Source organism: Papio anubis, chromosome 20, assembly GCF_008728515.1.
Source record: "Papio anubis isolate 15944 chromosome 20, Panubis1.0, whole genome shotgun sequence".
NCBI lineage: Eukaryota > Metazoa > Chordata > Mammalia > Primates > Cercopithecidae > Papio > Papio anubis.
Window position 1 is genome coordinate 41,001,403 of NC_044995.1, and position 13,988 is coordinate 41,015,390.

General features: G+C 50.5%; 1 protein-coding gene across 4 annotated transcripts in view; it reads right to left on the reverse strand.

Annotated features, from left to right (window-relative positions):
* Positions 1–13,988, reverse strand: part of C20H19orf38 (chromosome 20 C19orf38 homolog) — a 34,753-nt gene that overhangs the window by 11,003 nt on the left and 9,762 nt on the right. For 2 of the 4 annotated variants that reach the window (XM_031659910.1, XM_031659912.1), the window contains exons 2-4: positions 10,557–10,824; positions 8,233–8,541; positions 1,845–1,937 (exon numbers count right to left, since the gene is read on the reverse strand). In XM_031659910.1, the coding sequence (XP_031515770.1) occupies positions 1,845–1,937; positions 8,233–8,541; positions 10,557–10,791 (637 nt within the window). In that variant the 5' untranslated portion in view covers positions 10,792–10,824. The remainder of the gene's footprint in view (positions 1–1,844; positions 1,938–8,232; positions 8,542–10,556; positions 10,825–13,988) is intronic. The other 2 variants (XM_031659911.1, XM_031659913.1) reach the window with 2 other exon arrangements.

The window sequence follows — 13,988 nt, forward strand, 5'->3', positions numbered from 1 at the left end:
GTCTTGAACTCCTGACCTCGAGTGATCCACCTGCCTTGGCCTTCCAAAGTGCTGGGATTACAGGCATGAGCCACCCCGCCTGGCCTGGAAGGCCTCAGATTTTTGTTTGTGTTTTGTTTTGTTTTTCGAGATGGAGTCTCGTTCTGCTGCCCAAGCTGGAGTGCAGTGGTGTGATCTCGACTCACTGCAACCTCCGCCTCCTGGGTTCAAGCAATTCTTCTGCCTCAGCCTCCCATGTAGCTGGGACTACAGGTACACATCACCACGCTCGGCTAATTTTTGTGTTTTCAGTAGAGATGGGGTTTCACCATATTGCCCAGGCTGGTCTCAAACTCCTGACCTTGTGATCTGCCCACCTTGGCCTCCCAAAGTGCTGGGCCATCCTGGACAACATGGTGAAACCCTGTCTCCACTAAAAATACAAAAGTTAGCTGGGTGTGGTGGCACGCGCCTGTAGTCCCAGCTACTCGGGAAGCTGAGGCATGAGAATCACTTGAACCTAGGAGGCGGAGGTTGCAGTGAGCCAAGATCGTGCCACTGCACTCCAGCCTGGCAATAGAGCAAGTGAGTCGAGATCACCTCACTGCACTCCAGCCTGGGTCACAGGGTGAGACTCCATCTCAAAATACACACACACACACACACACACATAATTTGGCTGGGCATGCTGGCACATGCCTGTAATCCCAGCATTTTGGGAGGCTGAAGCAGGAGGATCACTTGAGCCCAGGAGTTCAAGACCAACCTGGGCAACATAGCAAGACCCGATCTCAACAACAAAAAAATTTTTTTTTTGAGACGGAGTTTTGCTCGTTACCCAGGCTGGAGTGCAATGGCACAATCTTAGCTCACCGCAACTGCCACGTCCTGGGTTCAAGTGATTCTCCTGCCTCAGCCTCCCGAGTAGCTGGGATTACAGGCATGCGCCACCACGCCCAACTAATTTTGTATTTTTAGTGGAGGTAGGGTTTCTCCATGTTGGTCAGGCTGGTATTGAACTCCCAACCTCAGGTGATCTGCCCGCCTTGGCCTCCCAAAGTGCTGGGATTACAGGCGTGAACCACCACACCCAGTCAACAAAAAATATTTTTAAAAAATTAGCTGGGTATGGTAGTGTGCGCCTGTGGTCCCAGAACTTTTGGGAGGCTGAGGTGGGAGGATTGCTTGAACCCAGGAGTTACCCAGCCTGGGCAACATAGCAAGACCTTGTCTTTAAAAAAAATAAAATAAATAATTAGCTGCGTGTGGTGGCACGCACCTGTGGTCCCAGCTACTTTGGAGGCTGAGGCAGGAGAACTGCTTGAGCCCAGGAGGTCAAGGATGCAGCGAGCTATGATCCTGCCATTGCACTCCAGCCTGGGTGACAGAGTGAGTCTCCAAATACAAAATTTTTAGGCCAGGGACTGTGGCTCACGCCTGTAATCCCAACACTTTGGGAGGCCGAGGCGGGCGGATCACCTGAGGTCAGGAGTTCAAGACCAGCTTGGGAAACATGGCGAAACCCCATCTCTACTAAAAATACAAACATTGGCCAAGCATGGTAGTGCACACCTGTAATCCCAGCTACTTGAGAGGCTGAGGCAGGAGAATCGCTTGAACCTCGAAGGTGGAGGTTGCAGTGAGCCGAGATCGCACCACTGCACTCCAGCCTGGGCAACAGAGCGAGACTCTGCCTGAGAAGAAAAATAATAAATAAATAAATAAATATTTTTAAAAGGAGTGTGATGAACAAATTATTGAACCTGAAAACAAAATGGTGTGAGTTATGAGTGTAAGCACATTTTCACGTTCCAGAAGTTGTCAACTGGCAACTTGTGTGCCAGGCTTTCTTTGCATGCTGTTACCTCTTCTGACCACCAGGACAACAGCCACCAGCCCAGCGAGGAGGAAGACGGCACCAGCCAGGCTCAGGGAGAGCACCAAGATCCAAGTGGGCACTGGAGGAAAATCAGAAAAGAGAGTGGGCAGGTCAGTACCATCTCTCCAGGTAACCTTTGAGTAGCCAGCCCTTACCCCATAACCCCCAACCAAAGAACATGAATGCAGATGGACCCAAGAGACTTAGCAAACTTTGTGTCTGGCCAATTAGCATATCCCTCACTCCTGGCTATTATGATTGGTTCAGGATGAGCACGTAACCCAAGTGGAGCCAATGAGAGCTAAGTCTGGGACTTTGGAGGTACCACTGGGAAAAGAGTTTTACTCCTCTGCCTAGCACTGCATAGGATAGATCTCTTAAGCCAGGAGCGGTGATTCATGCATGTAATCCCAACATTGTGGGAGCCTAAGGCAGGTGGATTACTTGAGGCCAGGAGCTCAAGACCAGTCTAGCCACAGGGAAATTCTGTCTATATTAAAAACATAAAGGCCGGGCGCGGTGGCTCAAGCCTGTAATCCCAGCACTTTGGGAGGCCAAGACGGGCGGATCATGAGGTCAGGATATCGAGACCATCCTGGCTAACACGGTGAAACCTCGTCTTTAATAAAAAATACAAAAAATTAGCCAGGCGAGGTGGCGGGCGCCTGTAGTCCCAGCTACTCGGGAGGCTGAGGAAGGAGAATGGCGTGAACCCAGGAGGCGGAGCTTGCAGTGAGCTGAGATCCGGCCACTGCACTCCAGCCTGGGCGACTGAGCGAGACTCCGTCTCAAAAAAATAAAATAAAATAAAATAAATAAAAAATAAAAAATAAAAACATAAATAATTGGCCAGGCGTGGTGGCTCACGCCTGTAATCCCCGCACTTTGGGAGGCCAAGGCGGGCAGATCACAAAGTCAGGAGACTGAGACCATTCTGGCTAACACTGAATCCCCATCTCTAATAAAAATACAAAAAATTAGCCAGGCATGCTGGCATGTGCCTGTAGTCCCACTTACTCAGGAGGCTGAGGCAGGAGAATTGCTTGAACTCAGGAGGCAGAGGTTGCAGTGAGCTGAGATCGTGCCACTGCACTCCAGCCTGGGTGACAGAGCAAGACTCCGTCTCGAAAACAAACAAAACAAAACAAAACAAAAACAACAAAACCCCACAAATAATTAGCCAGGTGTGGTGCATGCCTGTAATTCCAGGTACTTGGGAGGCTGAGGTACAAGAATAGCTTGAACCCAGGAGGTGGAGGCTGCAGTGAGCTGAGATCGTGCCACTGCACTCCAGCCTGGGTGACATAAGAGAGAACCTGCCCTGTCTGAAGAAACAAACAAAAAAAGAGATGGCTGGGCACGGTGGCTCATGCCTGTAATCCCAGCACTTTGGGAGGCTGAGGAGGGTGGATCACCTGAGGTCAGGAGTTCGACATCAACCTGGCCAACACAGTGAAACCCCGTCTCTACTAAAAATACAAAAATTAGCCGGGCGTGGTAGCAAGTGCCTGTGTTGAACCTGAAAGGCGGAGGCTGCAGTGAGTCGAGATTGCACCACTGCCTTCCAGTCCGAGTGACAGAGCCAGAATCGGTCTCAAAAAAAAAAAAGGAGAGAATATATATCTGAAGCTTCAGGGCACCATTTTGTCACCGTGAGGGGGAGAAACAACCTGAGAATAAGACAGAAGAGGAGCTGAGAAGGCAAATGCTTTCTGTCATTTTTCAGCGCCTGGATCCAGCCACATCTGAAGTCAGCCATGTTAACTGACTTCAGCTCAGTGAACCAACAAATCCCCTCTTGTTGGTAGAGCCAGTGTGAGTCCGGTTTTTATTACTTGCAGTCTGGGTGCCAGTGGCCAGATGACATCCACCCCCAGCCCAACGGTAGACCCTGAGATCCACCCAGAAGCTAGTCACACAGGCATGGGAGTGGCAGTTCCAGAGTCACCTTCTCAGCACAGGACTTGGCTTCCCCTTCCTGGAGAAAGAGGAGATGCCCCGACCCCAAGGGAGGTGAGGAGCTAAGCCAGGAGGGGGAAGAAGACAGACGCTTGGTGTTCTCACAATGTCAGCCTTGTTCATTGATTCACCTGGGGCAGAAGGGGTGTTGTCCGCTCCCAACTCCAAGACCACAAGGCCAAGGTGAGAGAAGGAGACCTTTGATAGAGGAGCCCGAGGCTGGGAAGGACAGAGAACTGCTCTGTCATAGCTGCGGGTTGGCCTCCGCTGGCAACAAGATTCTTTTGCAGTGAAAAAGTTTTGTTTTTTTGAGGCGGGTCTGCTCTGTTGCCCAGGCTGGAGTGCAGTGGCGATCTCGGCTCACTGCAAGCTCCAGCCCCGAGTTCTCGTCTCCTGCTCAGCTCCCGAGTAGCTGGGACTACAGGCGCCCGCCACACCACATCGCTAATTTTTGTATTTTTTTTAGTAGAGGCGAGGACAGGGTGTTGTAGGATGGTCTTGATCTCCTGACGCGCGATCGCGCCTGCGGCCTCCCAAAGAGATGCTGGGATTACAGGCTTGAGCCACGCTGCCGGCCGAAAAGTTCTTTTTAAAGTTTTTGGGCTAGCGGAAATGTGTGGGGCTCATGCCTGTAATGCTTGCGGGAGCATTTATGGAAAGCAAATCACTTGAGGTCAAGGTTCAAGGCTCCTGCCAACATGGAATGAAACCCCATCTCCTAAAATACAAAAATGCTTAGGGTGGTTGGCCTGGTCCCAGCTACTCAGGAGGCTGGGGGCAGGAGAATAAACACCTGGGAGGCAGAGGTTGCAGTGAGCCGAGATCGAGGGCCACTGCACTTCAGCCTGGGCAACAGAGTGACACTCTGTGTCAGACATTAAAAAAAAAAAAAAATGTTTTTATAGACAGGGTCTCCGTCTGTCACCCAGGCTGGAGTGCAGTGGTGCGATCATGGCTCACAATATCCTCTACCTCCCCGGCTTAAGTGATCCACCTGCCTCAGCCTACCGGCACATGCCATCAGGCCCTGCTAATTAAGAAAAAAAAAAAAATTAGCTGGACACGGTAGCTCACGCCTTTAATCTCAGCACCTTGGGAGGCCGAGGTGGGTGGATCACCAGATCAGGAGATCAAGATCATCCTGGCTAACACTGTGAAACCCCTTCTTACTTAAAAAAAAAAAAAAAATTAGCCGGGCATGGTGGCTCACGCCTGTAATTCCAACACTTTGTGAGGCCAAGGAGGGTGGATCACCTGAGGTCAGGAGTTTGAGACCAGCCTGGCCAACATGGTGAAACCCCATCTCTACTAAAATACAAAAATTAGCTGGGCATGGTGGCACACGCCTGTAATCCCAGCTACTAGGGAGCCTGAGGCAGAATTGCTTGAACCTCGGAGGTAGAGGCTGCAGTGAGCCAGGATCACACCACTGCACTCCAGCCTGGGCGACAGAGTGAGACTCCGTCTCCAAAAAAATAAAAATAAAAAAATTGGCCGGAGCCAGGCGTGCGGTGGCTCACGTAATTCCAGTATTTTAGGAGGCTGAGTGGCAGGATCACTTGAGCCCAGGAGTTTGAGACTAACCTGGGCAACATAGTGAGTCCCTGTCTTTACAAAAAATAGAAATATTAGCCAAGCATGGTGGTGCAAGGCTGTAGTCCCAGCTACTAGGGAGACTGAGAAGGGAGGATTGATTGAGCTCAGGAAGTGGAGGCTGCAGTGAGCTGTGATTGCGCCACTGCACTCTAGCCTGGTCAACAATGCAAGACCCCTATCTAAAAAAAAAATAATTTTTTTTTTTTTTTTTTGTAGAGACAGGGTCTCACTATGTTGCCCAGGCTGATCTTGAACTCCTTGGCTAAAAGAATCCTCCCGCCTCAGCCTCTCAAAGTCCTGGGCTTACAGGCGTGGGTCACTGCACCCGGCCAGGAAAGTTCTGACTGATGGTAACACAGAAGGCTATCGAGGGCTCCTCCCTCCTGCTTCTTGACCCATAACCCATGCCCAGCCTCCTCACTCAGAGATCAGAAAAGGACATCAGCCCTGCTGGGGTTCCCGTCTCACTCGGGTAAAAAGCTAAAATCCTTGCTGTGGTCTACCAGGCCCCCCACGATCCTCCTGGTGAACTCCCTGCCCCACCTCTCCCTATTTTCTTCCTTGTTCACCATCCTTCAGCCATACTGGGCTCCTCAGACACACCAGGGAAGCTTCAGCCTCGTGGCCTTTGCACAGCCTGTATCCTCTGCCTGCAACACGTAGCCCAGATATCCACGTGGTTGGCTCCTCCTCATCATTCAGTTCTTTGCTCAAATGCCACCTCCTCAGAGAGGGCTTCCCTGATTGCAATACTCTACTTCAGAGTCCAGAGGGCTGACCATTAGAACATTGGGCCAGTCGCCCTACTCTACTTCAAATAATGACATCCTCACCCAGGTGGATTTTATCTGGTGCCCTGCTGGCAGGTTGAATATATGTTGGATTTCATGTTTATCATCTGTCCTCATCTGCCTGGAATGTCAGCTGCAGGAGGGCAAGACCAAGGACAGTTCCTGGTGCACAGTAAGTGTTCAGAAGCCTTATGTGGCTCATGCTGGGCATAGTGACTCACATCTGTAATCCCAGCTACTCTGGAGGCTGAGGTGGGAGGATCACTTGAGGTTAAGAGTTCAAGACTAGCCTGGTCAACATCTTTTTTTTTTTTTTTTTGGAGACAGAATCTTGCTCTGTTGCCCATGCTGGAGTGCAATGGCACTGTCTTGGCTCACCGTAACCTGTGCCTTCCAGGTTCAAATGATCCTCCTGCCTCAGCATCCCAAGCCGCTGGGATTATACACGCACACCACCATGCCCAGCTAATTTCTGTATTTTCAGTAGAGATAGGGTTTCACCACGTTGGTCAGGCTGGTCTTAAGCTCTGACCTCAGGTGATCCACCTACCTCAGCGTCCTAAAGTATTGGGATTACAAGCATGAGCCACCATGTCCAGATCAGAGGGGGAAAAGATGGATGAGATGGTTAGGTGGTTTTCACCACGTTTTCCTCTTTTCTATTTTTATTTTTTGAGACATAGTCTTGCTCTGTTTCCCAGGCTGGAGTGCAGTGGAGTGATCTCGGCTCACTGCAGACTCCACCTCCCAGGTTCAAGCGATTCTCCTGCCTCAGCCTCCTGAGTAGCTGGGACTACAGGCAGAAGCCACCATGCCCAGTTAATTTTTGTATTTTTAGTAGAGACAGGGTTTCACCATGTTGGCCAGGATGTTCTCAATCTCTTAACCTTGTGATCCACCTGCCTCAGCCTCCCAAAGCGCTGGGATTTCAGGTGTGAAACTGCGCCCAGCCTTTTGTCTCTCTTTCTAAGAGAACTCCTGGGAATGAGACAGGGTGACAGCAGTGGGATGTTTGGAAACCCACGCCCAAGACATGTCCGGCCCTGATCAACATTTTGAGACCCTCATCTCTAAAATAATTTTTTTTTAATTAGCTGGGCATGGTGATGCGCACCTGTAGTCCCAGCTACTTAGGAGGCTGAGGTGGGAGGATCACTTGAGGACAGGAATTTGAGGATGAAGTGAGCTATGATTGTGCCATTGCCCTCTAGTCTGGACAACCTTGTCTCATTAAAAAAAAAAAAAAAAGCCAGGTGCAGTGGCTCATGCCTGTAATTCCAGTACTTTGGGAGGCTGAGGCGGGAAGATCATGAGGTCAGGAGTTCGAGACTGGCCTGGCCAACATGGTGAAACCCCGTCTTTCCTAAAAATACAAAAATTAGCCGGGCATGGTGGCACACACCTGTAATCCCAGCTACTCAGGAGGCTGAGGCAGGAGTCTTGCTTGAACCAGGAGGCGGAGGCTGCAGTGAGCCAAGATCACGCCATTGCACTCTAGCCTGGGCAACAAGAGCAAAACTCCGTCTCGGGAAAAAAAAAAAAAAGTATGTGGCCAAGAGGGGAAGTAATGTAGGTCACGGAGGTGTAATTCATGGTTTTTGGAAGGCAATGGCATCCCAGACTAGCTACCTGTTACATGTGTACAAGCTATAACTCCTGTGCCTCAGGTTCCTTATCTGCAAAATGGGAAGAATCACAGCAACAATTTTGGTACCATGAGGGAGATGGGCTACCTGACAATAAGACAGAGAACAATGTGGAGCGGAGATGGGGCAAATGGTTCCTGACAGCTTTCAGCACCTGGATCTAGCCATACCTGAAGTTGACCCTGTGAGCTGACTTCAGCTCAGTGAACCAACAAATCCCCTTTTGGGCTGGCTGAGAAGATGGAAAAAGGAAAGGCGAGTAAGTCCTGGCAGGGTGTAAGCCTGGCTTTTTCTGGGAAGGTCTCTGAGCCAACAGTACATACGAGAGGTCTGTGTGGGAAAATGAAGCCCCTGGCAGTGAGATCCCATAGAATGGCCTTACCTGGAAAGGAGACGTTCACGGGCTCGCTGAGGTCTGACAGCTGGGGCTGGCTGAGCTCGCCTAACACTCCATACTGGCAGTGGAAGGGTTCCCCTGGAGCCTCGCTGCTGCTGCCATTCAGGTTAAATGTCACCCCGCGCTGGTCTCCGTGGGCCTGCAGGATCTGGACCACCTGCCCCCCTCGATACAGTGTGAAATTTGCCCCCAGGAAGTTCCCAGGGGCCATGCATGCGATGTGGATGGGGTCCTCTTGGTTGCTTGGGTGCGGGGGCACCAGCCGGATGGACGGTCGTGGGATCGCCAAGGAGCCTGCGATGCAGACGGTAAGGTGGGTGGGTGCGTGGTGAGAGTGGAGGCTGACCTGGCTTTGTGGCCTCTGGCAAGTAGATCACCCTCCCTCGGCCTTGTGTTTTCTGTGAGTCGGGAGGCTAGTGACCCTACCCCACACTGCCTGGCACATGGTGACGGCTCTCTGTAGTTGAATTAATTTTCATTTTTCTTTTTTTTTTTTTGAGACGGAGTCTCACTCAGTCCCCCAGGCTGGAGTGCAGTGGCGCGATCTCGGCTCACTGCAAGCTCCGCCTCCCGGGTTCACGCCATTCTCCTGCCTCAGCCTCCTGAGTAGCTGGGACTACAGGCGCCCGCCACCATGCCTGGCTAATTTTTTGTATTTTTAGTAGAGACGGGGTTTCACCGTGTCAGCCAGGACGGTCTCGATCTCCTGATCTCGTGATCCGCCCGCCTCGGCCTCCCAAAGTGCTGGGATTACAGGCGTGAGCCACCGCATTTTTCATTTTTCTTTGAGTCGGAGTCTTACTCTGCCACCAGGATGGAATGCACTAGCGTGATCTTGGCTCACTGCAGCCTCCACCTCCCGGATTCAAGTGATCCTCCAGCCTCCCAGGTAGCTATGATTACAGGCATGTGGCACTACGTCTGGCCAATTTTTATATTTTTAGTAGAGATGGGGTTTCACGATATTGGCCAGGCTGGTCTCAAACTCCTGACCTCATGAGATCCGCCCACCTTGGCCTCCCAAAGTGCTGGGATTACAGGCGTGAGCTACCATGCCTGGCCATCAATTTTCAGTAATAGCATTGGTTATTACACAGCAGCACAACTATACCCTTATTACTTTATTTTTATTTAATTTATTTACTATCTATTTATTTAGAGACAAAATCTTGCTTTGTTGCCCAGGCTGGAGTACAGTGGCCTCAGCCTCCTGAGTACCTGGGACTACGTGCCACCACGCCCGGCTAATTTTTATAATTTTAGTAGAGACGGGGTTTCACCATGTTGGCCAGGCTGGTGAACCTGGCTAGCTAATTTTGCTTATTTTGTATAGAGACGGGATCTCACTATGTTGCCCAGATCCTCACTTCAAGCAATCCTCCCACCTTGGCCTCCCATGAGCTGAGTCCTGAGTGGTGAGGAAGGACCTATTTGGAGAGCTGGGGAAGGGCATTCCAGCAGAGGGAACAGCATAGGCAAAGGTCCAGGGGATGGAAGGGGCATGGGGGTGTTTAAGGAGGAGCAAACGCCGGAGGCAGTGGCTCATGACTGTAATCCCAGCACTTTGGGAGGCCAAGGTGGGAGGATTGCTTGAGCCCAGGAATTTGTGACTAGCCTGGGGAACACAGTGAGATCCTGTCTCTATCTAAAAATAAAAATTAAAATTAAAAAACGAGCAGCAAGGAGGCTATCATGGCAGGAGGGAGGAGGTGAGTGAGGGGGGTGGCAGGAGCGGGAGGGGATGAGTGATGGGGAGGGCAGGAGAAGGAAGGGCAGAGGACTTTTATCTTCTTTTCCAGGCTGGGGTGAGGAATATGGGTTTTGGAGCACAGCTTCCTGCAGGATGAAGTTTCCTGGGGACCCATCTCTCTCCTGACTGCCCACAGGCTTCTGAACAGAGTGTCTGGCCAGGTTGAGGTCTACACAAACCCTCCCTCGTCCAGCCTTCAACCCCCACCCACCCCTGCCACACTGATATCCCCCTAGGTAGACCCTCCTCCTGCCCCAGCACTCAAGGAGCCTTCGGAGGCCAAGCGGGGCTGAGTCATGGGGTGTGGGCACAGTTGACTCCAGAGGGGTGATATTTCCGATATCCGTAAACTTGGGGGTGATGAGGAGCCTAACAAGAAAAAAGCAACACTGCTGGAGAATTTCCAAGGCTCATGGGCAAACCCATCTGCCCAGGGCTCAGCCTCCTCGATGCCCTCGGAACGGCAGCCCCTGCACTGGTTTCTGCCCCCAGAGCGGCAAGGTGGACAGGGGATGGGGGGAAAGGCGTGGGGGACCTGAAAGGGGGGCTTCAGACTCACCAGCTGCAAGAAGCAAGATGGTCCAGGGCATCTCTCCCCCGCGTTTGGCCGGGAAATCCGGCAGAGGCCAGAGGGGCCCAAGGCTCCCTGCCAACTCCTCCTGTGAGGCCAGATCGGGGAAAGGAGAACCAGGGCTGATTCTCAAGCTGAGAGTTTCCTCACTGGCAGGAAGTTGCACACACAGGCTTGAGCACTGAAAGGGACTCTCTCCTCTCCCCACCCCTTCCCCAAACATACATCAGACCTGAGCACCTCTCTGGCCGCTGATCTGCAGATTAGAGGAGAAAAAATGGATGAGATGGTTAGGTGGTTTTCACCATTTTTTCCTTTTTTTTAATTTTTATTTTTGAGACAGAGTCTTGCTCTGTTGCCCAGGCTGGAGTGCAGTGGAGCAATCTCGGCTCAACGCAGACTCTGCCTCCCAGGTTCAAGCGATTCTCCTGCCTCAGCCTCCTGAGTAGCTGGGACTACAGGCAGGAGCCACCACGCCCAGCTAATTTTTGTATTTTTAGTAGAGACAGGGTTTCACCATGTTGGCCAGGATGGTCTCGATCTCTTGACCTCGTGATCCGCCTGCCTCAGCCTCCGAAAGTACTGGGATTTCAGGAGTGAGCCACCGTGCCCAGCCTTTTGTCTCTCCTTCTAAGAGAACTCCTGGGAATGAGACAGAGTGACAGCAGTGGGATGTTTGGAAACCCACACCCAAGACACAAACCATAGCCTAACCAGCGCCAACATTTAAACAAATACGGACAGGAGTGGGAGGACATGGTGGTTAGGGCTTGGCCTCTGCGACCTCAGGCACGGCTTACCTCCTTTGAGCCTTCAGTATACTGTTCTGCAGAATGGGGCTAAGAGTAGTAGACATTAGGCCAGACACGGTGGCTCACACCTGTAATCCCAACACTTTGGGAGGCCAAGGTGGGCAGATCACCTGAGGTCAGGAGGTCAAGACCAGCCTAACATGGTGAAACCCCGTCTCTACTAAATACAAAAAATTAGCCGGGCATGGTGGCACACACCTGTAATCCCAGCTACTTGGGAGGCTGAGGCAGGAAAATTGCTTGAACCCAGGAGGTGGAGGCTGTGGTGAGCTGAGATTGCATCACTGCACTCCAGCCTGGGCAACAAGAGTGAAACTCCATCTCAAAAAAAAAAAAAAAAGAGTAGTGGACATTAGATTCAAAGAACTTGTAGTAGGAAATGCAATGCCTAGTGGGTAGTGAGTGCTCACGAGGTAAAGTTACAGGGAGGAAAAAGGCTCAGAAGTTTGATTAGCCAGGTGAAAGGGAATTCCAGTTCCAGATCAGTTCTGGATATAGTTTGTGATAGAGTTCACAGGATAAACTGCCTCCTGTTTACAGCTCAGAAACGTCCAAGTTTCTCTTACTACTGGGTTTGCATTTATCTTATTAAACATTTCTGTTCAAGCCAATCGGGTTTGCTTGGGGGTTTGGACCCAAGAAGGACATGGCGTGTGGTCATCAAACACCAAAATGCATCATTAGAGTGAACTTTTTTCTTTGGCCACAGAAAGCTCATTCCAACCTTAGGGCCTTTGCACACACTATTTCCCTGGCCTGGAACAAAATTCTATCAACCTGGTCAAATCCTGCTTCTCCCTCAGATCTCAGTTTAAATATCACTTCTGGGAAAACTTTCCAGGCCCCTCTAGACTTAGAATAATCCCCCAGGTAAATTCTTCCACAGTGTTCTGTAATATTCCTTTATTGCAATTGTCATGCGTGTATCTTCAAGGAATTTGTTCATCTAAGTTGTCAAATGTATTGGTGTAACGTTGTTCTTATCCCCTTACTATCCTTTTAATGTCTGTAGGGTCTGTAGTAATGTTCTTTCTTTCATTCCTGACAACAAAAATTAGTGAAGTCTCCTTGTCTCTTATTGGTCTTGCTAGGAGCTAATCATTGTTACTGATCTTTTCAAAGTGCCACAGTTTGGCTTTGTTGTTTCACTTTCTATTTTCTATTTTATTGCCTTTTGACTTGATTTTATTCTTTTCTTTTTTCTGGTTACCTTACGTTCAATTGGCTCTTCTTTTCCTAGCTCATGTTTTGTTTTTAATTTGTTTTTATTTTCATTTTTTTTTTGAGACGGAGTCTTGCTCTGTCACCCAGGCTGGAGTGCAGTGGCACTATCTCGGCTCACTGCAACCTCCGCCTCCTGGGTTCACGCCATTCTCCTACCTCAGCCTCCTGAGTAGCTGGGACTATAGGCGCTCGCCACTACACCCGGCTAATTTTTTGTATTCTTTAATAGAGATGGGGTTTCACTGTGTTAGCCAGGATGGTCTCAATCTCCTGACCTCGTAATCCGCCTGCCTTGGCCTCCTAAAGTGCTGGGATTACAGGCGTGAGCCACCACACCCGGCCTGTTTTTAATTTAAACTTCACCTGCAGAAATTTGTATTAATACCTTCTTAAGATGGATGCTTATATAAACTTTCTATTTAAAAATAATTTTTTTTTGAGACAGGGTCTTGCTCTGTTGCCCAGGCTACAGAGCAGCAGCATGATCATGACACACTGCAGTCTCAACCTGCTGGGCTCAAGAGATCATCCCATCTCAGCCTCCTCAGTAGCTGGGACTACAGGTGTCCACCACCACACCTGGCTAATTAAAAAAATATATTTGTAGAGACAGGTCCCATTATGTTACCCAGCCTGATCTTGAACTCCTGGGCTCAAGCAATCCTCCTGCTGCAGCCTCCCAAAGTGTGGGATTACAGGCAGCTCATTAACTTTAAACCTTTATCTTTTTTTTTTTTTTTTAAATGGAGTCTCGCTCTGTCACCCAGGCTGGAGTGCAGTGGCCAGATCTCAGAGCACTGCAAGCTCCGCCTCCCGGGTTCACACCATTCTCCTGCCTCAACCTCCTGAGTAGCTGGGACAACAGGCGCCTGCCACCATGCCTGGCTAATTTTTTGCATTTTTAGTAGAGACTATGCTTTTCTAATTGGTTTTCTACACTGTTGTGCCCACCTTTGAGTGGTGTCTTCACTTTAACCTTTTGTGCACACTCACAATCCAATCAGCACACATTCCCCACATTCTGAGTCCATACAAAGCCCTGGACCCAGCAACACTGAAAGAGAAACCACACCCCCACATCTCCTCTTCGCTGAGAGCTGTTCTGTCGCTCAAAAAAATTCTCCTGCCATCAGCCAGGCGTGGTGGCTCACGCCTGTAATCCCAGCACTTTGGGAGGCCGAGACGGGCGGATCACGAGGTCAGGAGATCGAGACCATCCTGGCTAACACGGTGAAACCCCGCCTCTACTAAAAAGTACAAAAAACTAGCCGGGCAAGGTGGCGGGCGCCTGTAGTCGTAGTCCCAGCTACTCGGGAGGCTGAGGCAGGAGAATGGCGTGAACCCGGGAGGCGGAGCTTGCAGTGAGCTGAGATCCGGCCACTGC